At 43.4% G+C, this 23,104-nt stretch overlaps 2 protein-coding genes and 1 long non-coding RNA gene across 3 annotated transcripts in view; all 3 read left to right on the top strand.

The window, feature by feature from the left end:
* KIF15 (kinesin family member 15) overlaps positions 1–8,170 on the top strand; it is a 40,950-nt gene extending 32,780 nt beyond the window's left edge. Inside the window, exons 31-35 of the mRNA XM_080975739.1 lie at positions 1,142–1,214; positions 3,027–3,064; positions 6,267–6,432; positions 6,975–7,106; positions 7,385–8,170. Coding sequence (XP_080831865.1) covers positions 1,142–1,214; positions 3,027–3,064; positions 6,267–6,432; positions 6,975–7,106; positions 7,385–7,456 — 481 coding nt within the window. The 3' untranslated portion in view covers positions 7,457–8,170. The remainder of the gene's footprint in view (positions 1–1,141; positions 1,215–3,026; positions 3,065–6,266; positions 6,433–6,974; positions 7,107–7,384) is intronic.
* Positions 8,171–9,321: 1,151 nt separating this feature from the next.
* LOC308460098 overlaps positions 9,322–23,104 on the top strand; it is a 146,384-nt gene continuing 132,601 nt past the window's right edge. The window contains exon 1 of the long non-coding RNA XR_013978479.1: positions 9,322–9,514. This is a non-coding gene — a long non-coding RNA (uncharacterized lncRNA). The remainder of the gene's footprint in view (positions 9,515–23,104) is intronic.
* TMEM42 (transmembrane protein 42) lies at positions 10,050–22,560 on the top strand. Its single transcript, XM_080976068.1, has 3 exons — positions 10,050–10,247; positions 17,374–17,520; positions 19,069–22,560. Exons 1-3 carry the CDS (start codon positions 10,089–10,091, stop codon positions 19,204–19,206), a joined length of 444 nt encoding a protein of 147 aa, XP_080832194.1. The 5' UTR covers positions 10,050–10,088; the 3' UTR covers positions 19,207–22,560.

The raw sequence follows: 23,104 nt of genomic DNA, 5'->3' as shown, positions 1-23,104 counted from the left end.
TTTCCTTATGCCCTGTCAAAACCCCAGAAGTGTGTGGACCATAGTGTTAGGGCAAAAGGGAAAAGACTATTCTCAACCACAGCTAGAACCTACTGGGTGCAGGAGTACAGAACAAGCCACCTAGAGCTAGGAGTTCAGAGTCAGTCAAGTTGCAGTAAGACATTTTCAGGAATCACCTAGAGTTTAAGGCTTAAAGGTGTGAGTTTGAGCACCAGGCTCAAGAGCCAGCCAGACTGAACTTTTCCCAGCAAGGCCACTCCTGAATCTCAGAGTCTTATTTGAATCTCACACCAAGTTTCAAGGTCTAAGACCAGTTACAGTCTTTGAAAACAATACTAAAGAGTGGATTGGGTCCTGGAATTTCCTGGGGAACAATGGGGGTATGATTATCTTTGTCTTTTTCCCCTGAACTCACAGAGAAGGAGGTGTGGGTTCTAGGTGGGCTTACTTCTCGTAAGACGAACACCCAGGGTTCTCCATATCCAACTGAGAAGCAATACATGTTGCCTTAATTAAATAAGAAAATTGAGGAGACTAAGCGTAGGTGATTCCAAGAGGTCCCAAGCCAATGTATAGACACTCCTATACCCATCTTGATATAGAATGCTGGCAGGAAACTGCAAAAGCATTTTGTCCTAGCTTGCTAGATTTTGCCAGTTTACATATGTAGACTAAATGGAAATTTGAGCCAAGGTAGGGACCCAAAATGGAGGTGGGCTGGTGCACACTGGCAACACTCCTCTGTTTCCACAGATGCTTTGGAGCTGCAGTTGAGACATGATGTCGTGGGATCACGACCTATTTCCTGGCCTTTTTACATTCCTTTGTCTTTGTGGTGTACCATGCCTAATCCATAAACTCAATAGGTAGCCTTGCCCTGCCACCATCTGCAATATGGGGAACAGTTTTACTGGAAGATCTTGTATTTTACATGCTCCAAATACTTTTTAAAAAACCCGATATTTAAATGGTAATTGATAATTACTTGTTATAATTGTATATACTGTTTTGCATGTTTTAAGTTGCCGTTGATTGTAACGTTGCGATCTGCCCTGGGACCTTGCAAACGGTGGGCAAGAATTCTTATTTATAAAGATATAAAACAAAATAAACTATTTCTCATCCTTGGGTTTCTTGACAGCGGCACAAAGTACCCAGATATTAAAGACCTAAGGGAAAGAGATAAGGAAATTGCGGAAGGAAAACTAGCAAAGGTACTTGCATCTTTTGGTTTAATTATGGCTGTCTTGTTTTGAATTTGGTTATTGCTCATGTCCTTGACTTGAACTATTGGTTTAACTTTGACTATTTTGGTTATGTTATTTCAGTCAAGTTTATTATACAGAAAAAGTAAAAAAGAAATTAGTTAATTCGGATGGATTGCTCTGGATTCAACTCCCTGCTTGCTCCCCCACGACTTTGCAGGTGGGGAGGGGGGGGGGGGAGTTGTCCTAACCACAATCCCTGGTAGATGCATATATCACAGTCATACGTTAAAAAAGCAATGCTCTTACTATGGAAACTTATCTTTACAATGTACTTTCCATCAACATCAAGTCTTTTAACAGTTGCAGAGCTAACAGCAAGCACTGAAATGGAGATAAATTCCATTTTTCTTCAAGAATATAACAAGGTTCTATAGGTGACTATAGTTACAGATACAGGCAACCCCCCATTTACTGTTGGCTATTTGCAGTTTAGTAGCGCTGCAGAGAGCTTGCTGGGGAGACCATGCATTAAAAAGGGACTCAAAAATAACTTTAAACAAGGTTTTAATTACAAAAACTCCTTATACATCAACAACAAACCAGACCCAACCACCAACCCATCCCCCAGGGTAATGAGGGAGCTAGGTGCTGCTCCTTATATACTGTACCAGGGGTCTGCAACCTGCGGCTCCAGAGCCGCATGTGGCTCTTTTACACCTTTGCCGCGGCTCCGGGGAGGATACTAGCGAGGGGAGGAGGCGCATTGTGCGCCCCGACACTCCCCACTGTGGCGGGCGCTGTACTGGCTGTGACGTCGCATGGGGGCGGTGCATGTGTCAGTCACGCACCGTCCCGACGTCACCTTCCCGCCTGCTGTCAGATCGGACATTAAGGTAAGAAACAATATATGCAGTGTTATATTTGTTTTAAATGTCGCAATGGTTTTGCGGCTCCCAGGTTTTTTTCCTTCGGAAACGGGTCCAAGTGGCTCTTTTTGTCTTAAAGGTTGCAGACCCCTGTACTACAGCTGTAAGACTGGGTCTCGTTATCTGCCTTGGCCCTTAAAGACATACACAACTTGTGAAGCAATAACGAACTTTCACATTTTAAAGTGACCATTCAACATTTACATGGGAGTTACGTTCCAAGACGCAGTGTTTTTAAGTGAAATCACATACAGTGGTACCTCCGGTTAAGTACTTAATTCGTTCCGGGGGTCTGTTCTTAACTTGAAACTGTTCTTAACCTGAAGCACCACTTTAGCTAAGGGGGCCTCCTGCTGCCGTTGCCCCACCAGAGCACGATTTCTGTTCTCATCCTGAAGCAAAGTTCATAACCCAAGGTACTATTTTTGGGTTAGCAGAGTCTGTAACCTGAAGCGTATGTAACCTGAGGTACCACTGTACATTTGAAACACCATTGGAAAAAGCCTGCGAACGCCATCTAAACCTCTGGAAACCCTTGAAAAACCCTTTAAAAAACCAGCAGCACTTACCAGAAGCCAAACTCCTCCACAATTGCTCCCTCTAAACCTCCTTGCTCTCCACAGGCCTCAACGGTTGGTGCAAGGGCTCCTGGGATTGCATTTGCAAAGGATTGTGGGATTGCTAACCACTGTTCTCGTGCCCCTTTTGCCCTTTCTGGGCTCATTTAGGGCCATTTTAAAAGTCACGTGTATTTTGTGCATAGACTTGCATAAATTGGTCATTGCCAATTTCAGATTACTTGACTGTTGCTGAATAATGTATCATTGCTGCTATAACTTCTAAATACTGCAGTTAAGTACAGTTCTATTTTATTTCTTTTCTTTTTTTTCAGAGTAAAGCGCTGGAAGAAACACTGAAAGTTACATCAGAGTAAGCTGACAATTTCTGAATTGATTAAAAACATAAACCATTTGCACAGATATTAACCATTCACTTACACAGCTAAGCTAAGTATGCACAGCACAAAATACTCACTTTTAAGATTAAGAAAACAAGGGTTCCAAAGTGACTTGGCTTTCTGAAACATCAATTTTTTCCTTGCTTTTAGCCAGTAGATGGCATCAGAAAACTTGCATATTTGCCACAAGACTGTTTTCTAATTAAGTACTTTTTACAAATTTAAATCACATGAAGCTGGTTTGGAACCAAAGATTATGTGCAAGTTAAACTGAGTACAGTAGAACCAGATTACAAGGAAGGAAATGTGTTTTTAATTGATTGATTTATAATGTTTATAGCCTGCATTATAGCCCTCAAAGCAGCTTTCAAAAGGTTCTCACAATAAATGATGGAGGCAAGTCTTTCTGGCAGTTAGCAGATGTTGTTACAATTCATACCTTAATGCTTATGTTGAAAATTCCTGGATTACAACACTATAAATGATAGCCTACATGGCAAAAACAGTAATCGGTCAGTTGCAATTATTAGGGTTTTATGCATAAGTAGTCTCAAATCAGTTTCATAACTGATGTGAGAAACTGACAAAAAATCCAGGAGCTGTTAGCTACTTTCAGAAATTACCGTATTTTTTGCACCATAACACTCACTTTTTTCCTCCTAGAAAGTAAGGGGAAATGTCTGTGCGTGTTATGGAGCGAATGCCTGCGGGTGGCGGGGGGGATCTGCTGCAGTCATGAGCAGAGGATCCATGGTTCCCCTTCCTTCCCTCCTCCATGGTTACAAAGCATGGATCCACATGGATCCTCAGGATTTTTGCATTGGGCTACTCCAAACTCACTGTCAGATCACATGTCTGTGGCCACAGCATGAACCACAAAAATCATATATCCACTATTTTGTTTAGAATATTTTTTTTCTGGTTTTCCTCCTCTAAAAACTACATGCGTGTTATGGTCTGGTGCGTGTTATAGAGCGAAAAATACGGTATTTCTGTGAAACAGGAATTCATGGCATCAGTTTTGAGATTGAGAGGCAGGTAGAATAACACTGTTGTTAGGAAAAGTAGAAGTGAAAATAATATAACTGTTAAGAAAGAAGTAGTGCAATAGTAGATTATAGCGACAGGCAATTATCATGCCTGCATTATTTTCTGTTCGTGCAGTCTTCTCTATTTGAGGGCCCGATTCTGATTTCAAACATTTTTCTAGGAAATGGAACGTGCTGTTCTACCCCTTTCCTCTTTCTGGCATTGTCAACATCAACAAGCAAAGGAAGCTTCTAATTAAAACTTAAATCAATGTGCGTTGTAATGGTTTTTAATCAATGTTGAATGAAAGCCATACAGAGGTACAAATAATGTGCTTCTACAGATCACCTGCCTATTGACCTAAGCACCTTGGTGTTCTCCAAAGTTTAAATATTGTTATACTTGCATTAGTTTATAAAACCTATGTGGTTTCTTCTCCCATTAGAATATGGGGGTCATGCAATCCAATTCTACACATGTTTATTCAGAAATAAGTCTCCCTGAGCTCAGTGGGACTTGCCTGACACTAGGATAGGACAGGATTGTAATCTCAGTGAAAGTTGCTACTAAGTATGCAACTAAGCATCATTGTCCGATCTAGGACACAGCGCAAAACCCTATCGAAGGTACTGACTTTTCTAATGCGCCTGGGGTGACCAGTGAAATAACGACACTGGGTTTTTTGCTGTCCTAATTTTAAGAAGACAATCACTCACAGGGATCGGCGGTGTGTAAAAAAAAACCCCACATCATAGCTTTGGCTGGATTGTGTCTTTATTCTGCGATTGGTAATGATAATTCTGCTACACCTTTTGTCATACGAATTGAGATTTTATCTTGCATAGCTTGCCAATCTTTTTTCGTTTTCTTAGAACACCTTCGCATAGCACTGCTCTTGCTTCTTTGAGCAGGAAGAAAAAATGCTGAAACTATAACGCCAGTTTGGCCTAAATAAATCATAAGCTGTATTCCCTCTTGTTTTTTTATTATTTATAATTTGTTTTCCAAAAATGTTCTGTACAACTTATGACAGCAATAAAATGACTGTAAAAAAGCAGTGCATTATTTATACATACATTAAGGGTGATAACCCAGCATTAATCTTGGAGCAGACCCAGTGAAATTGAGTATCGTCCAAAGCTCTCTCAAGAGGGTTTTGGGTTGTTGTTTTTAAGCAACATCTTAAACCTGGGGTGGGAAACCTTTTTTTTTCTTTCTATCAGGGCCCCGTGACTCTCACACACACACAAAAATCAGTTGGGGTCCACACACAAACAGCACCTGCAGAAAGCTTTGAAAGTGCTGACAGCTTTTCAACGGCATTCCTCCCCACCTGAAGTGAGCTTTGAAGGTACAGATCAGGTCAGCTGACATAACACCTGATCCACACTTTTCAAGGGTATCTGAGGCTGGATAAAATGAAGCAATGGTCCAATTTGACCCCCTTGGCCATTGATTCTCCAGCCCTGTCGGAAATGTTCCAGTGATCACACAGATCTTTTCCCTAAAGAGCAGAGAAGTGATTCAGAATAACTGAGAATCTACATGTTTCCGTGATATTACTTTGAAAGAGGAGAAAATCCACCCTTTTACTTTTATCTGTTGTGTGAACAAAAGTGTGGTAAAACTCATCCTTGGTCTGTAAAGCTACAGTGTGATGTGGTAGAATTACCTTAGTGATCATGAGGGCAGATGAAGGGATTAGAATCATAGACTTGTAGAGTGGGAAGGGAACCTGATGATCATCTAGTCCAACCCCCCGCAGTGCAGGAAAATGCATGGATTGAACCTGCAACCTTGGCGTTACCACATTCTAACCAATTGAGCTAATAGTGTGTCAGTTCACCAAATTATTCTCAAATAAAAGAGTTGTGCTTTCCTCCCCGCACTCCCATGACCCAAACGAGGGTGAGAGTTCAGGATATGAAGTATCATCTAAGGTTTACTTCCAAGTAGCAAATACTGGAAGATCAGGCAATTAAGTTCTAGCTAGTGATAAATTTCCACTATATTTTAAAAGTGTAAAATTCCGCATTTGGAAAAAGAAAAGTTGGAAACTCCTGCTGCAGAATAAATAGTGGTGAATAAACTTCTTAGAGGGGCAGTCAGATTCACAATGTCTCTGTGTACAATCACTTTTGACAGGTTAGAAGAAGCCAGGAGGGAGCTTAGAAGCAAGGAGGCTGCCTTTCAGGGAATGCTTCAAGAGGTGGAACGAACAAGAGCTTTGGAGTTTAAGGCCTTCACCGAGAAAGAAGAAATGAGATCAAAACTGGAGGAAACCTACGAAGAGAGGGCAAAAATTGAAAAGGTTTGTTTGCTGTGAGTTGGGTTGTGAGTTTGAACAAAAATAGAGCAAGTCCGTACCACGTGTGAGAGATTTTCAAGTAGGCTTAAATGCGGGGGTTGTCTAAGTCCGTGACCCCCAGAAGCGTGGTCAAATGGTCAGGGGATGATGAGATTTGCAGTCCAGCAAAATCTGGAGAAGGACCACAAGATAGCCACCCTTGCTTTAAAGAAAGCATTAAAGATATAGTTCATGAGTAAGCAAACTAAGGCCTGGGGGCCAGATCCGGCCCAATCGCCTTCTAAATCCAGCCCATGGACGGTCCGGGAATCAGTATGTTTTTACATGAGAAGAATGTGTGCTTTTATTTAAAATGCATCTCTGGGTTATTTGTGGGGCATAGGAATTCGTTTATTTTCCCCCCTCCAAAATATAGTCCAGCCCCCCACAAGGTCTGAGGGACAGTGGACCAGCCCCCTGCTGAAAAAGTTTGCTGACCCCTGGGTTGAATTCTTTGCCATTTAAGCTACATTCACTATTGCTCTGGTGCTTCTCTTGAAATACAGGAGATGTCCTCGCTAAGGAAGCAGATTGAGTATCTTGCAGAAGAGAACGGGAAGTTGGTTGGTCACCAGAATTTAAATCAGAAGATCCAGTACCTTGTGAAGTTGAAGAAAGATAATGCTAAACTGATGGAGGTAAAATGAGATGAGAATCAATTTAGCTTCTGATGGGAGCTGGAACAAATACTTGATGAAGAAAATACTTTTGTACACTTAATAGATCTAATTTTCGGCCTTTCCATTCAACATTCTCTGGGGTTCCTACTTTGAGATAGGAGCTCTTCTTTCTAGTTTCTTGAGCCCAGACTCAAGTAGCTTGGTTCACAGATCCGAGTTTCTAAATATGTAAGAATGCCTGGGTGTCTGCATTTAACACTTGCAATTCTCGTTGAGTGTTGTTCTCTCTTTTGCAGACAGTTCAAGTGCTTCGTGTTGAAAACGCTTTTTTGAAAAGAAAGAGTGAATTTGATCAAGATCCATCCTGAAACGGCACCAAGAGTTTTAATTCTATTCACAAAGACATGCGACTGGGCTTCATCCTTCCTAGCGAAACGTCTCAATCAGGGTTGCTGCGAATTATGTTACAAATTCTGAGTAAAGCCTTCTTGCTGCAGGTAGATCTTCTGCCTCAGTGAAATTCTCCTTTCTTACCAAGCCATGGTGCTAATTCAGTCTCGTGCTGTAGGTGCTGGGATTATCACCATGACTCCTTATTGATGTACAGTATTCGTATGAATTTTTAAGTTCCTTACCTTTCCTAGATGAATCCCTTTAGCACTTCTTTCAGAATGTGTATATACTGAATGTGAGGAAAATTAGATGAATTGTTTAAATGTTAATTTTTCTACTAGTAGGTTTTTCTTTCTTCAGTAAAACAAAACTAAGTTTATATTTGATACTATAGGGAGTGTGAACTGCTTTTTTATTTGTAATTAATGGTCATTTTTAGCCAAACACCCTATAATATAAAAACATTCCTGTAAACGGTCCAAGACCAATATTAAACATAATTGCCAGCATTGCCATCTAACTAGCAGTGGTTGTGTCAACTGTACCCAGCTCATCCTGGAAGATCACAACAAACATTATTAATCAGACGGAATAAAATTCATGGATGCCTATTACAGAAGACGGGGAACGTTAAAATTTAAAACTGGTGCACGGGCACCAGAGGCAATAAACGAAAATATGTTGTGAAATTAAGTTGGCTCTGCAGAAATTGATCTGGATAATAACTTGTTTCTTTCCTTTTCTTTTTGTATTTAATTTTTACTAGTTTTCCAAATTTTAACAAATAAATCCAAATTAATTAAACATTTTTAAAAATGATTAGGTTTTCCGCTCCTGTTGCATACATGTTATAAGAAAAAAAACCTCTTTTTCCCTTATGGGGTACCCAAGAGCCCATATAGAGTCCTCTATTTAAGTTCTCTATCGGTAGGAGAAAATAACAGAGGCCAACCAGAGAATATTGAGAAGCAAGGCAGCTAGTAAGCCTGATCTTTATTAAAGCTGTTGCAACAGGGTATTCCCCACACGGGGGGGGGGGGGGGGAGACCTCGAGCACAGGCGCACAAGCCCTTATATAGACATTTTAAATTGCCCACCCCCAGAAACATACATACATCACAGAAGGGGTGTAGCCCAAGGCCACCCCCCAGATACATCATACCTACATCACAGAAAAGGCAGTCTACAACAGAAATCTGAACGCATTGTTTATCTCCTGTCTGACAAGTTACCTGATTGCATTATCTGGATTTTGACCACTCTTTTGTTATTAAAGGTAAAGGGACCCCTGACCATTAGGTCCAGTCGTGGCCGACTCTGGGGTTGCAGCGCTCATCTCGCTTTATTGGCCAAGGGAGCCGGCGTACAGCTTCCGGGTCATGTGGCCAGCATGACTAAGCCGCTTCTGGCGAACCAGAGCAGCGCATGGAAACACCATTTACCTTCCCGCAGGAGCTGGGACTGAGCAATGGGAGCTCACACCGTTGTGGGGATTCGAACCGCCAACCTTCTGGTTGGCCAACCCTAGGCTCTGGTTTAACCCACAGTGCCACCTGCGTCCCCTTTTGTTATTGTAACTACTTAATTCCTGAATCTAGGTCACAGGCTCACACCCTGTTCATATCTTGAATGTGCCCTTAAGACAGGCTTTGTGAGGAAGGAGACAACGGGGAGGTTTCCCACTTTGACCTTAAAATTCTTATAACACACATATGTCCAAATCTTCCTGATGTAGCTCCATTGCTCTTTTTCAGTCCTCTTCTCATCCCTCTGTTCTTTTTAATCCATTTGCATAGCTATCCACTCTTATAACTTGTTTCTAAAATACAGTGGTACCTCTGGTTACGTACTTAATTTGTTACAGAGGTCCGTTCTTAACCTGAAACTGTTCTTAACCTGAAACACCACTTTAGCTAATGGGGCCTCCCGCTGCCACCACATGATTTCTGTTCTCATCCTGAAGCAAAGTTCTTAACCCAAGGTACTATTTCTGGGTTAGCGGAGTCTGTAACTTGAAGCGTATGTAACCCGAGGTACCACTGTAATGGATTTCCCCCCATTTCCAGTATAATGGGTTGTTCGCTTCTGCTGGATGAGCAACCTTTCAGGAGGTAGGTCTCCAAGACTGCTTCTGTTCTCCCTTTGTTGAATGCAGCAGGTACCGTTTTCAGATCCCACGAATCGCAGGTTTTCTTCTATTTTCTTCACTTTCCCCCTCCTTTTCGACTTCCTTACTACTTCTTGGTAGCTAGTACTGTTCCTGCTTAGGGGGTGGAGTTTTTTACCTGGGCTCCTTTTCCATTCCTTTTTGTGCGTGTGTTCTCTGCCCTCCCCCTTGTTTCTCCTCAGTATATATATATATATATCTTCCACCTTCTCCCTCCCTCTGCGCATGTTGGGCATTTTTTAAAGGGATTTTCCCCCCTTAAAAATAAAGTGGTACAGAAATATAATAAAACTAAATGCACTCTGTCTACGATCGCAGCCACTTTTTAAAAGAGGGCGGAGAGGGCTGTCACGTGAGCTGACCCTACCCGGAAGAGCGTGTTTGGGAGCCACGTGGTGGGCGTCCCCTTGCGCACGTGTGTTTGGCGCGTCGGAGTCGCCATGCCAGCCGGCTGGGGGGCTGCCTTCGCCGCCGGGGCCGGTCTGTTGGGGGCGCTGGCCGCCTGCTCCGCAAAGCTGGCCCTGGGGGCGGATTACCTGCGGGGAGCCTGCGCCGCGGTCGTCGGAGGCGAGGAGGCGGCCTCTGGTGCCTGCTCCTGGGTAAGAAGCGGGATCTGCTCCCTCCCGAGGGCAGGATCGGGCGCAGCAGCGCTATATTTGGGCAGCTGGGGAGGGATTTGTGGCCCGTTTGTCCCGGAAGAGACGAAAAAAATTAATGGATGGATGTAGCGACGCGCGCAAAAGCAGCTGGGAAGCCTCTGCAAGCGACCTTCCGAAAGCGCATCAGTTTTCACCCGTGCGTCTCATCCTACGCTGTGCTTTTAGTGTCTCTGGGTCTGATCCGTTTCCTGGCCACGGATCGCGCGCGTACACACACACACGGTTTTACATAGGGGAAAGCAGAGATTTAAAAGAAACACGGCAAGCGCCCCGATGGTCCCGGTTTGTGCAAAGTTTTGGAGACGTCTTTATAAACACGTTGCTTTGCGCGCGCCAGAATTGCCAGTCTTGTCTGGGGTTTGGGGTGTCTTAGGAATTAAACTTGCGGCCGGGAGGCAATTTTCTAAGGCAGAGAGGAGTCATGGCTTTTCAGTGAAACAAAAGCATCACATTGGGACTTAAAGAGACTGAGCTGTGCGTTGGGAAATCTCATGTGCAAATCTCACCTTTGCCATGAGGTGGCTCTGGAGTTCTCGCTCTCCAGCTGCAATATGGTGAAGAATCGTTATACTGAGGTTCTTGTAGGATTGCAATTTGATCAGAGATGGGGAACCCTGCTGTAAAGTCAGCCCCGAATTTAGGGAGCTGTGGGTGCATAGGGCACCTTTCTGACAGGGCTCAGAATAATAATAATAATAATAATAATATCAAGAAAACCCGTTAAAAAAGGAACTGTTACCAAAAGGAACTATTGTGAAAATAAGAAATATCTAGGGGGAGTGGCAAAAGTCTTTGCTCAGGGCACCATATTACCAAGTCTGCCACTGGTCAAGTCAACTCCAGCTTTCAGAAATAAGAACCGTAGTGTCTTCTGCTTTGTTGTTGTTTAGTCGTTTAGTTGTGTCCGACTCTTCGTGACCCCATGGACCAGAGCACGCCAGGCACTCCTGTCTTCCACTGCCTCCCGTAGTTTGGTCAAACTCATGCTGGTAGCTTCAAGAACACTGTCCAACCATCTCGTCCTCTGTCGTCCCCTTCTCCTTGTGCCCTCCACCTTTCCCAACATCAGGGTCTTTTCCAGGGAGTCTTCTCTTCTCATGAGGTGGCCAAAGTATTGGAGCCTCAGCTTCAGGATCTGTCCTTCCAGTGAGCACTCAGGGCTGATTTCCTTCAGAATGGAGAGGTTTGATCTTCTTGCAGTCCATGGGACTCTCAAGAGTCTCCTCCAGTACCATAATTCAAAAGCATCAACTATTCGGCGATCAGCCTTCTTTATGGTCCAGCTCTCACTTCCATACATCCCTACTGGGAAAACAATAGCTTTTACTATATGAACCTTCTGCTAAGTCTTCTGCCAAGGGCATCTAAACACAGAGTACACAAGTGCTTCAGCTTGTGGGAAATGGTATCCCTTTTTTTGCAGATGCCATAAGAAACCTGAGGATTGTGAGACCCCCATTCTGTGGCTTCTCCCCAGCCAGCCAGCCAGCTTCCTGATGGTTGTGGTGCTGGAAGGAGTTACAGTTTGGGCTGCATTGCCTTGAGCTTTTCACAGGACTCCAGCTCCCACAGTGCAGCTTACCTGCAAAGGTAAATTTCAGGATCAAAGTAAAGTTGGGTGGATCTCCTGATCTTTTCTTTAAAAAATAAATAGATGAAATGCAGCCACCGTGGGCCACCAACTTCTTCATTCTTTCCTTCCGGCACAGAATTGCCCTCCTCTTCAGTATGTTTGCCCTGTAGTTGGAGGACAAGGAAGCATCACTCTGCCTTCAGCTTCTCAGAGGGTATAAATGCTGTTCTTAAAAAAATCATAACTAAAATTATGCGGCAAACAGTAAGTGTGGAGGAGGGCAAATCAGAAAATCAATACAGTGGTTCCTCGGGTTACAGACGCTTCTGGTTATGCGATTTCGGGTTGCGCACCACGCCAAACCCGGAAGTACCGGAACGGGTTACTTCTGGGTTTCAGCGCATGCGCAGAAGCACTAAATCACGCTTTGTGCATGCGCAGAAGCACCAAATTATGACCCACGCATGCGCAGATGTGGCGGGTTGCGAACGTGCCTCCCGCACGGATCACGTTCGCAACCAGAGGTTCCACTGTACATGGGAGAGCGTGAAATACCCCAGGACTACAATTTTGTAGCCTGCATTTCCTTAGAAATGCGCCCATTGGGAGACCCAGCCACAGATCTCCTGTGTAACGTAGTTTGTCCTTAGATCCCCCTGGAAGATGCTTTTTTCCTCCTTTCTTGGCACACAGTGGGAAATTGATTGCTTCCCCATTCATCTTTAAGGTACAACACAAAAGCCTGCCTGGGTGGCCACCAGATAACTGAAGGCACCCAAAGGTGTGGCAGAGGCCAGTTAATCCCCACAGTGAAGCAACGCCTTTCTCTTCTCTGTTTATTCAAAGGACCATTTCTTTGTGCCCATTCCGTGCTTGATTCTCCCACCCGCACCCATTTCTTTTCCTTCTGGTATTCTGTCAGGTCCACCTTATGTAAGCCTCCTGCTGTGTAGGGCAGACCCACAAAGGCAGGATTTGCATTAACAACAGAAACCACATGTCCCTGTACATATTCACAGAGATTTTCAGGGTCATTTGCCCGTGGAGTTTCATCCCTGACAGACACACTTGGGACCCAAAGATGCAGTGGGAAATGCCTGAGGCAGGGTTTGGGTCATCCCTGCAAGTCCACAATAATCATAATCATCATAATTTATTGACTTTTAGAAGACATCTGAAGGCAGCCCTGTATAGGGAAGTTTTTAATGTTTGAAGTTTTATTCTGTTTAATATTTTGTTGGGAGCCACCCAGAGTGGCTGGGGAAACCCAGCCAGATGGGTGGGCTATAAATAAATTATTATTAAATTTTTATTATTTTATTTTATTTTATTTTATTTTATTATTATTATTATTATTATTATTATTATATCCCAGCCATCTGACTGGGTTTTCCCAGCCACTCTGGGTGGCTCGCAACAGAATAATAATAATAATAATAATAAAATGATAAAGCATCCAACATTAAAAACTTCCCTAAACAGGGCCACCTTCGCATTACCATTCAAGAAGGGGAAATGAGGCTATCTTTTAGACCATCCATGAAGGTGGACATACAATCGTATTCCCCTGTGTGTTTGCATTTATATTACGGTGGCCAGAGTAGGGATCCTGCACCTTAAAATAGCAGTGTGGAAGAGGGAATTGGATGACAAGCTACCACTCTTCCTCACACCCATTAAAGGTGAAGAGCCCTGTCCTCCTTTGCCTCAGGCCAGCCTAAGATGCTGTGTAGTCATGAACTGGCAGGATGCTGACAGTGAGCACACCAGAGAGAGGGGGGCAGTGGTCTGTGGGGAACTGTACCAGCCGGGAGACAAGAGTCAGGCAGGAGAAGCTTCAAAGCTGGAGGGAGAGGCAGGCCGGACAAACGGAAGTGTTTTCCCACCCTCTTCTGCACCACTGTTTCCTAGAACCAGAAGGGGGCTGAAAAGGGATGAGCAGAGGACGTTGCCACACAGGCACAGTCTCTGGCTGCCTGCATGCAGCCCAACAGGGGAAGGTACATAAACTGGTGGAGGGAGAGTGGTCCCCTGTTGCTGCAATTGGTCCACAGAGTGCAGATCTGGGAACAGCTGCCTAGTCTCTAGATTGGTGTGTGTAGGAATCCAGAGCTGTAGAAGCGACTGTGTTATCTTTGTCAATAAAGAGTTGACAAAGAGTTGCATTGCCTGGAAAGTGCCCTTGACATGTGTCCAGTGCTTCCTCGGGCCTGCGTGAGGGTGTAAGCTGCTTTGCCTCTACGTGTGTGGTTCTGTTTAAATCAATTTGCTCTGTGTGCGTATGGCATGCGTACAGATATCTCTGTCCCCCACAACAGGGCAATAAGCATGCAGATCTCACCTGAAGTTGCAAAAGCTATTTGCTAATAGGAAAGATTATTTGCCAAGCGCAATCGGACTTCGCTCAGAGTAAATACTTCAGAACTTGCCAATCAGAGTTTGTTTGAAGAAGGGTTCCTTAGAATGCTAAATTTAGTTGAGAAATGCTTAGTCAGTTTTTTCTCATTTGGCTAAGCTGTTTCCTGAACACTGGAAGAAAGATCCTGCTCAAGAATGCTTGAATTGGGTGAGGTCTCCTCACATTTAAAACTCTTGATAGGCTCATCCATAATCTTTTAGTATTCCGCTCTGAGTTGTTTATATCACCGGCTTCTGAACCAGAGTGAATCTAGATCAGAACTTGGCTTTAGCTCACTCTGAGGAAATGTGGGGCACATAGGTAATTATATATAATACACCAACAAAGATCTAAACTGGGTCCAGAGTGGTCTTGTTTCTACTGACCCATTTTGCTTTCTTTACACTTATGCGTAAAAAGCAGCTGATTCTCCCCCCTGCCCAAGCAAGCCTGTTTCCGTAGCTGTTGCAGAAGAAGTGAAGCCATTTCCTCCACAGGACAGAAGCCGATGGAGCTAGCAAGGCACAGCGCTTTGTCCCCGCTTGGCCAGCTCAGTCACTTACCTGGAGGGAATTCCTGGTTGCCAGCGGTGACCAAATGAGTGGTTAAAAACAAGGCTCCGTCAGATGCATCATAACCATCTGAATAAAGTTGACCAGTGTCTGTTTATACTTCTGAAATTTATGCCATCATGCACAGCTGTGAGTTTGTTCTTCCAGAAGGATAGACTCATAGCTGTCAACCGTCCCTTATTTGGTGGGAAACTCCCTTATCCCAGCACCGTGTCCTGCTGCTGTCCCTTATTGATGATGTCCCTTAAATTTCCCGGGTTTCATGCTCGCCTGGCTCGGGAGGGAAGCAGCGGCTCGGGGTCCTCCGCCACGCGAGAGAGCGCGTGCACACGAGCTGCCGCGTCTCCATATCTCCCTTTTCCACCTCAGGGGTGTGTTGTGAGGAGACAGGAGGTGGAGAGCGGGCAGGCAGCCCCTCTCTTGCGAGACTTCCGGCGTGCTGCCAGGGGAAGCCGGAGGCAGCAGTGGTGGCAGTAGCTGAGGAGGCAGCCTGAGGGAGGAGGAAGAGGAGGGGATGGGGAGGGATGCAGAAGTGCGGCGCTTCAGCGGCGCCGCAACCGCCTCATGCCGGGCTCGCGGGCGGCGTGGGCAAGAGTGTCTCTCCCTCCCCCCCCCTCGGTCAAACTCCTTGCGCCAGGACGACGGCAGCCCTGACGTGCTGGTTAGCATACCTTCCAACCAGTGCAGCATCTTAATGTAGTGATTTCCCCCTCTGCATCCCTTTCATAACTCTATTTTTATCAATCATTTGTCCATCCATAGTTCAAATTTTTACTACAAGTTTTCTGTCAATCCTACGAATGTATGTAACTCTTTACAATAGCTTTTCAACTAAATTATAAACTTTCCCCCTTCTTTATTAAAGAGGTCCTCTTCCTGGTTTCTAATTCTGCCTGTAAACTTTGCCATCTCGACGTCGTTCATCAGTTTTGTCTGCCACTCTTCTTTGGTCGGAGTTGTAGACCCTTAGGATCATCTAGTCCAACCCCTTGCAGAACACAGTCAGTGGCAGCAAAAGCAGCATGGCTTCATCAGTGCCGGATTTCTGCATAAGCTAAGCCAAAATCCCTTATTTTGGCTGCTGGTCCCTTATTTTTGAGGCTGCTGGTCCCTTATTTTCAAATCTGTAAGTTGACAGCTATGGATAGACTATAGAAGTTGACTTTGTAGCTCTGGCTTCTAGAGACCATAAGGACGTGCCTTCTTTTCCTCCAAACTCCAGCCATCGCCTCTGTGATCCTAAATTGTATGGAGGAAGACATACTACTACTATTTTGTTGGCCTCTTCTGCAGTTTTCCTTCATTCATTCATTTCTCTTGTTCTCTGTATAAAGACTTGAGGGATGAGATTATCACCCCTCTTTTACTGTCCATTCTGGGTCGCCCAACCACCGCCACAGTGTCTTTTCTCTTGGCAGCTCAAGAGGAGCAGGTAACAGCAAAGTTTGCAAAGTTTTTAGCTGCGGCAATCAGAAGAAGATCCACTATTTGACTATGGATTCAAAACCCTAAAATGTATTTTATATAATTGACTTTTTAATTCTATTCTTTGTATATCGTATTGTTGTTTTATTGCTATAGCCGATGGCTGACGCAAATAAAGATTCATTCATTCATTCCTCCCCTGAAGAACTTCATACAAACCGAAGAATTGACCTGTGCCACAAACTAGATTTAATGTATACTCATATCAGAGTGCGCTGTAAAGTGATACCTATAGTCTTTTATATACTAAACTTTTATGCTCTTCCACATCCGTTTAATGCTCCTAACCCTTCTTTTAGATTCTTATAGTGTTTTTTATATACCTTCTGTTTTAATACTTTTTAGCTTTCCAAAATGAATGTACCCCACCCTACTCATGCTGGTCTATGACCGTAATAAAGATTTGATTGATTGAAAACGAAGAATGGAAATTGCTGTGTCGCCATTGGCACAGCAGATCCAGAACATGTGACTATGGATTCAAAACCCTAAAATGTATTTTATATAATTGACTTTTTAATTCTATTCTTTGTATATCGTATTGTTGTTTTATTGCTATAGCCGATGGCTGACGCAAATAAAGATTCATTCATTCATTCCTCCCCTGAAGAACTTCATACAAACCGAAGAATTGACCTGTGCCACAAACTAGATTTAATGTATACTCATATCAGAGTGCGCTGTAAAGTGATACCTATAGTCTTTTATATACTAAACTTTTATGCTCTTCCACATCCGTTTAATGCTCCTAACCCTTCTTTTAGATTCTTATAGTGTTTTTTATATACCTTCTGTTTTAATACTTTTTAGCTTTCCAAAATGAATGTACCCCACCCTACTCATGCTGGTCTATGACCGTAATAAAGATTTGATTGATTGAAAACGAAGAATGGAAATTGCTGTGTCGCCATTGGCACAGCAGATCCAGAACATGCAGAGCTCTGTGTTGTAACAATGCACTTCTCTCAGATCTCGCATCTCATGAAATGGGTGGGAAATGCAGTGCGGTTAAAATGTCCCTCCCCAATTGTTCCACAGTTGCCCATGATGCTTCGCATTGGATGCGGTGGCCTCGTGCTTGCATGCAACGCAATCATGTGGACTTTCTTTGCCAAAGCCTTAAGGTACTCCTCCTCCTCGGCTACAGCAACTTTGACCTCAACAGCGTCTAACTTCATCTCTTCCGTAAGTACAAGTGACGCCTTAGGGACAGCCAGTGTGATCGGTCAAAGCATGTCCTGACTGCGTTTTTTAAAAAATTATTATTGTTTTTATTAAAGATTTTCTTGAATTACAAAGTACGTACATTTGCATGATACTTTTGGAAGACCAGTTTTTGAGTGAAATGATGAATTGGCAGGAAATTCCTATACAGTGGTACCTCAGGTTACATACGCTTCAGGTTACATACGCTTCAGGTTACAAACTCCGTGAACCCAGAAATAGTGCTTCAGGTTAAGAACTTTGCTTCAGGATGAGAACAGAAATCGTGCTCCGGCGGCGCAGTGGCAGCAGGAGGCCCCATTAGCTAAAGTGGTGCTTCAGGTTAAGAACAGTTTCAGGTTAAGAACAGACCTCCGGAACGAATTAAGTACTTAACCCGAGGTACCACTGTACACCTTTTCTGTTCTTGGGTACTGTACTCCCTTCTCTACTTTTGTAACATAAATCAGGCTAGGAGAAAGAGCAGCGCCATGAAATTTAAGAATTGAACCCCAATGCTGCTAATAATATAATACGTTAAACCAGCACAAAATAGTGAGGCGTTGCTGCTGGAGGAGAAAATGGTATTTTTAGTGGTGTTCCTTACTTTTAAAAAATGTCTCTGAGCACGTACATGAATCCAGGTTGGCAACTTCCCTCAGTGCCATCTTTCAGAGTTGCTTTTAACCGAACCTCTGATAATTCAGTCCTAATTTAATAGTGTCTTCTTGTAAAGTCCTTGGTTCAAGAACTTGCTTTCTGGAACCCCTATAATAGGTGCTTGCGAGGCGTGTGAGGTGAGCAAGGCACTCTAGCAGAGGGAATCTTTAAAAAGAAGCTGTTTGTTCCTAAGAAGGAAAATGAAATGTCCAAATGTAAATGCAACGTAAAATTTTGGGATTAAAGCACCTATTTTTCTCCGATTTCAACGTACAGTGATACCTTGGTTCTCAAACACCTTGCTTCCAAACAACTTGGAACCCGGACACTGCAAACCTGAAGTAAGTGTTCCGGTTTGCGAACATTTTTCGGAAGCCTAACATGTTACGCTTCCGATTTGAGTGCCACGCTTCTGTTATGAGTGTTACTCTGAGGTCTGTCTGTTTTGGGCATTTATTTTGCTTTTTTTTCTGGTTCTTTTTGTGGCTGTGTTCAGCTACAGATTGATTGATTGTGTGACCTGCAGTACATTGTTTATTGCTTTCGTTTTATGGATCAATAGTCTTGTAGTAAAATTCATGTTAAATTGCTGTTTTAAGGGTTATTTTTAAAAGTATGGAACGGATTGATCCATTTTGCATTACTTTCTATGGGAAAGCACGCCTTGGTTTTGGAACGGACTTCCGGAACGGATTAAGTTTGAGAACCAAGGTACCACTGTATTCAGCTGCCCAGACCCCAGGGGTGGGGAACATCCAGCCAGTGGGCCAAGTTTGTTGCTATTATTACTATGTCTATCTTCTGCTCTTCCTTCCGAAGGAGTACAGGGTGGCAGTTGCTTGAGCAGAAGTCTCCTTCTTGTCTTTTCAGGCTTTTCTTGGCAAGTTGCTCTTTGGAGAGACTCATACCCTGTTGTGGTGGATAGGAATATCCTTAACCCTTCTCGGGCTTTTGCTGCTCCACACGACACCACCCTTAGCAGAAGAAAAGAAGGAAAAGAAGAGATGAAAACTCACCTGTGGGTTAAAACAACCACCACCCGGGCCTTCCGGCTTGCTTTACCTAGCCTGTTACCTCTCACTTTTCTTCATTGGGATGGATTTTGAGCCGATATCGTCGTCGTCCTGCAAAGACTACCGCATGGATAGGCAAACTAAGGCCCGGGGGCCGGATGCGGCCCAATCGCCTTTTAAATCCGGCCCGCGGATGGTCCAGGAATCAGCATGTTTTTACATGGGTAGAATGTGCCCTTTTATTTAAAATGCATCTCTGGGTTATTTGCGGGGCATAGGAATTTGTTCATATTTTTTTCCCCAAAATATAGTCCGGCCCCTCACAAGGTCTGAGGGACACTGGACCGGCCCCCTGCTAAAAAGGTTTGCTGACCCCTGGACTACGGGGACAAGGTGACAGTGCAACATAGTATGAAGGAGGAGGGCCTTTGAGGAGAGACATTGGCGTCTCCCTGGCCTCTCAGGTAACACTTTGGAGCATTTGGTAAATGGCAGTTAACCACAGAGCTAGACTTCAAATGTGGCCCAGAGCTACCAAGACTTCTTGAAGCAAATCTTCTTTCACAGTTTCTAAAGGGGATGCCATTGGTCCCTTTGGTTAGGCTGTCAAGTCAATGCATTTGTCTGGACCAACATGCGTGTCGAGCACTACCCACAGGCTTAGGCTCTTCGGCTAGCAGTGCCATTTTTCTAGAAAAAGAGGTGCCGGAGCTCACCATGAACACCTCCTTTGTTCTCTTAGAATGGCAATGGCGCCCACCTGAGAGGTGCCAGAACTGAGTTCTGGCTGAAGAAAAGCCCTGTCTGCTAGCATGCATTTGTTACAAATGTGTGTTTACCTGTAATCTTAATGCCCACGAGAAGTTCTCACACAGAAGAAATAATAAAGCAGGCATGCCCAAAGTCCATTTTGGGGGCCTAATCCAACCCGCCATTCGGTTCAATCCGGCCCCTGTGGCAGTTTATTTCCTAGGGTAAACCCTAAAAAATGCTGAACAACTTCAATCCCAAAAAAAAAAGGTTGTCAACGTTGGTCAGCCCTCGCGCATGTTCACTTCATCAAATCTGGCCCTCTTTGAAAAAAGTTTGGGCACCTCTGAAATAAAGGAAGACTGGTTTATGACATGAAATGAAAGTGACAGAATATACGAACGCTGCTTCAGACAGCAAAATTGCAGTTTAAGCAAACATCAAATCCTGTACACCTTGATCTAAAGAGCGAGGGGATCCCTCACTATTCCCAGAAGCCAGCAGAAAGTGAGTGCACGATTTTGCCACAGAAGCCACACTAGCGGGAAGGGAAGGGCTTTTTTCAGCCAGAGCTTGTCAGAACTCAAATCCGGCCCAAGAGAACAAGGGAGGTGTTCATGGTGAGTTCCAGCACCTTTTTTTCCTAGAAAAATAGCACTGAAGAAGGGTATATGTGATCTGTAGTGAAGCACACAATCTGGCTGGTCCTTGTGAAAAATGGTCAGTGTTGGAGCTTTGAGAGCTAACCAGCCATTGAAAATCCAGGGTTGAAATACTGTTCTGAACCAGTGCATTCTAATGGCGAAGGAAGTGGGGCTTTTAGATGAGCAATTCTTATAATTTCAATATTTCTATCGTTCTGTTGTCTCCTCCTAGAGTGTCCTGCCTGTTTCCCATTTTGTTTATTCTGCTTAATTAAAAGTTGAAAGAATATAATCCTGGTGAGCTAAATGACTAAACTGGTTATCCTTGTTTGTTTACTGTCTTAAACTTATCTTGCTATTTATCTAGGTGGGAACCATTCTTCTACAGGAGGTGTTGATTAAATTTGGCCAGTAACTAGATTGCATGTGCTGATCTTGACACACAGGTGTTAGGAGCTCAAAATGTCTCCTTGATGCCTTCCAGGACAGGTTTGAGATAAGACTGGCACCGGGTTCAAGAAAAGTTCATAATGGAGATCTTTACTCATATTAAGTTATGCCAGCCTTTACTCATGTCATGAGCTACGGTAATAAACGATAGAAAAAGTTCTGATGGACACACACCAGTCACACTAATTCTACATTTGCTTGCCTCTCCCACTTCACAAATTGTGTATGTATTTTACACCTAGTCTTTCTTTTATCTGTTCCAGTTTAACTGCACGTAATAGACTTTAAATGACAGAGCCAAACTTGAAAACACATGGATTGATGTTTTGGGAACATTGCTTGGTATAATCCCATAGCAATTGTTAGCCCACCTTTTTTGTCTTCTCGGCACCTAACCTTCACTTGTTCAAATGTAATCAGACCCTGATAAGGCCGAATTTGAATCCAAATTCAGCCAGAGTCACTGAGCTAACGACCAACCGTGATGCCCATTTGCCCATCTGTGAAATGGAAAGAGTATGTGATAACCTTAGGGTTTGTGGTAGACCAGGTGTGGGGAACATGGTCTTCATTTCATGCAAGTGGTGAAGAATAAATGCAACAAGGAAGTGTGGTTTAGGCTGAAAGCTTAAGGAATCTATTATTTTTTTTAAAAGATTTTTATTGATACAGCAAGAAAAAAGAAAAAAACACAAATACCAAATTACACACAGGAATAATCATAGACACATAATTTTCTTAGCAAACAATAAAACATATATTGGTCTTAACACTAAAGACCCGACCTCCTGTCTATTCCATATTTTGATTTCATATTACTTATTGCCAATACACACTTTTATCATAATTAAACTTTTTCTTAATATATCTAATTTCTTATATCTACCTTGCAACTATTACTGAAGTTCCTCGAATGCTGCAACAGAATTTAAACTACTATATTTATTCTTCAGATATTCTTTGAAAACCTCCCATTTTGAAACAAATTCCTGTTTTGATTTATTCTTTGTTTTTTCTGGTAGACCATCTAATTCGGCGTATTCTGTCAGCTTTTGGATCCAATCTTGAATAGAGGGGATTTCATTACTCTTCCATTTTGCCGCGATCAGAACTCAAGAATCTTAAAGGAAAGTACAGGTATCTCAAAGCAAAAGATCTCAAAGCACAGGGATCTCAAAAGCACCTAATTTTCTGTGACACCACTGTTTGCCTGTTCATAAGACTTCTCGTGTCTGTTCTGTTCTTCCATAGAACACACTACATCAGGGTCTGTCGCACCTTTCTCAGAAAAAAATAATAATTACCCAGCGCACCCCTGGAAATCTACCTTCTTTAAGTGAACAAAGATGCAATGACAAATTGGTGTTCTTTTTATGTATCTATATTTCTACCTACATCCTACAACATAGGAAAGAAAGATGCTGTCGACGGACTTGACCACAGATCGGTTTTAACTTGCATTTTGTGTGTTTGTTTGGAAAATAAAGTAATCACTGCAACTTCAACTCTGCATTACATTGGTAAGCGTCATTACACAACAGGTGAAACGTTGTGAATTTTCAATAAATTATTTCTTTATGCTTCCACACACACCCCTTATTTTTATTCATCACCCCCCCAATTGCACCCAAGGCTACTACCGCCCCGCCCCCCATGATCATTCCAGAGTCCCCCAGGGAGGCGGTATCTCCCACTTTGGGAAACACTGATTTACAGAAAAGGAAAATACGAAAATAATTGTTGCTCACTCGAGGAAGGAGCAGCTGGTCTGATCTCTGGTTTGCTTTAAGTCCCATCACTGCAGATCACCAAAAGGTTGGTATCAAAAGTACCAATTCACCAGGTAGCACAAGAGGCCAATGACTGACTCTGCTGCTTGACCAAATTGTAGCTTAAAAACTGGTAAAGGACCCCTGGACAGTTAAGTCCAGTTAAAAGGGGACTCTGGGGTTGCGGCGCTCATCTCACTTTCAGGCCAAGGGAGATGGTGTTTGTCCACAAACAGCTTTCTGGGTCATGTGGCCAATATGACTAAATCGCTACTGGTGC

This window comes from Podarcis pityusensis, assembly GCF_964106645.2.
Source record: "Podarcis pityusensis genome assembly, chromosome: 12".
Lineage (NCBI taxonomy): Eukaryota > Metazoa > Chordata > Lepidosauria > Squamata > Lacertidae > Podarcis > Podarcis pityusensis.
Note: the sequence above shows the minus strand (reverse complement) of the source record. Positions and strands in the feature narration are given on the sequence as shown.

Bases quoted from the DNA above. Each gene is read 5' to 3' on its own strand.
- TMEM42 (XM_080976068.1), top strand. From the start codon at position 10,089: ATGCCAGCCGGCTGGGGGGCTGCCTTCGCCGCCGGGGCCGGTCTGTTG. The intron at 10,248-17,373 runs GTAAGAAGCGGG...ATTGTTCCACAG, and splicing joins CCTCTGGTGCCTGCTCCTGG to TTGCCCATGATGCTTCGCAT. The intron at 17,521-19,068 runs GTAAGTACAAGT...TTGTCTTTTCAG, and splicing joins CGTCTAACTTCATCTCTTCC to GCTTTTCTTGGCAAGTTGCT.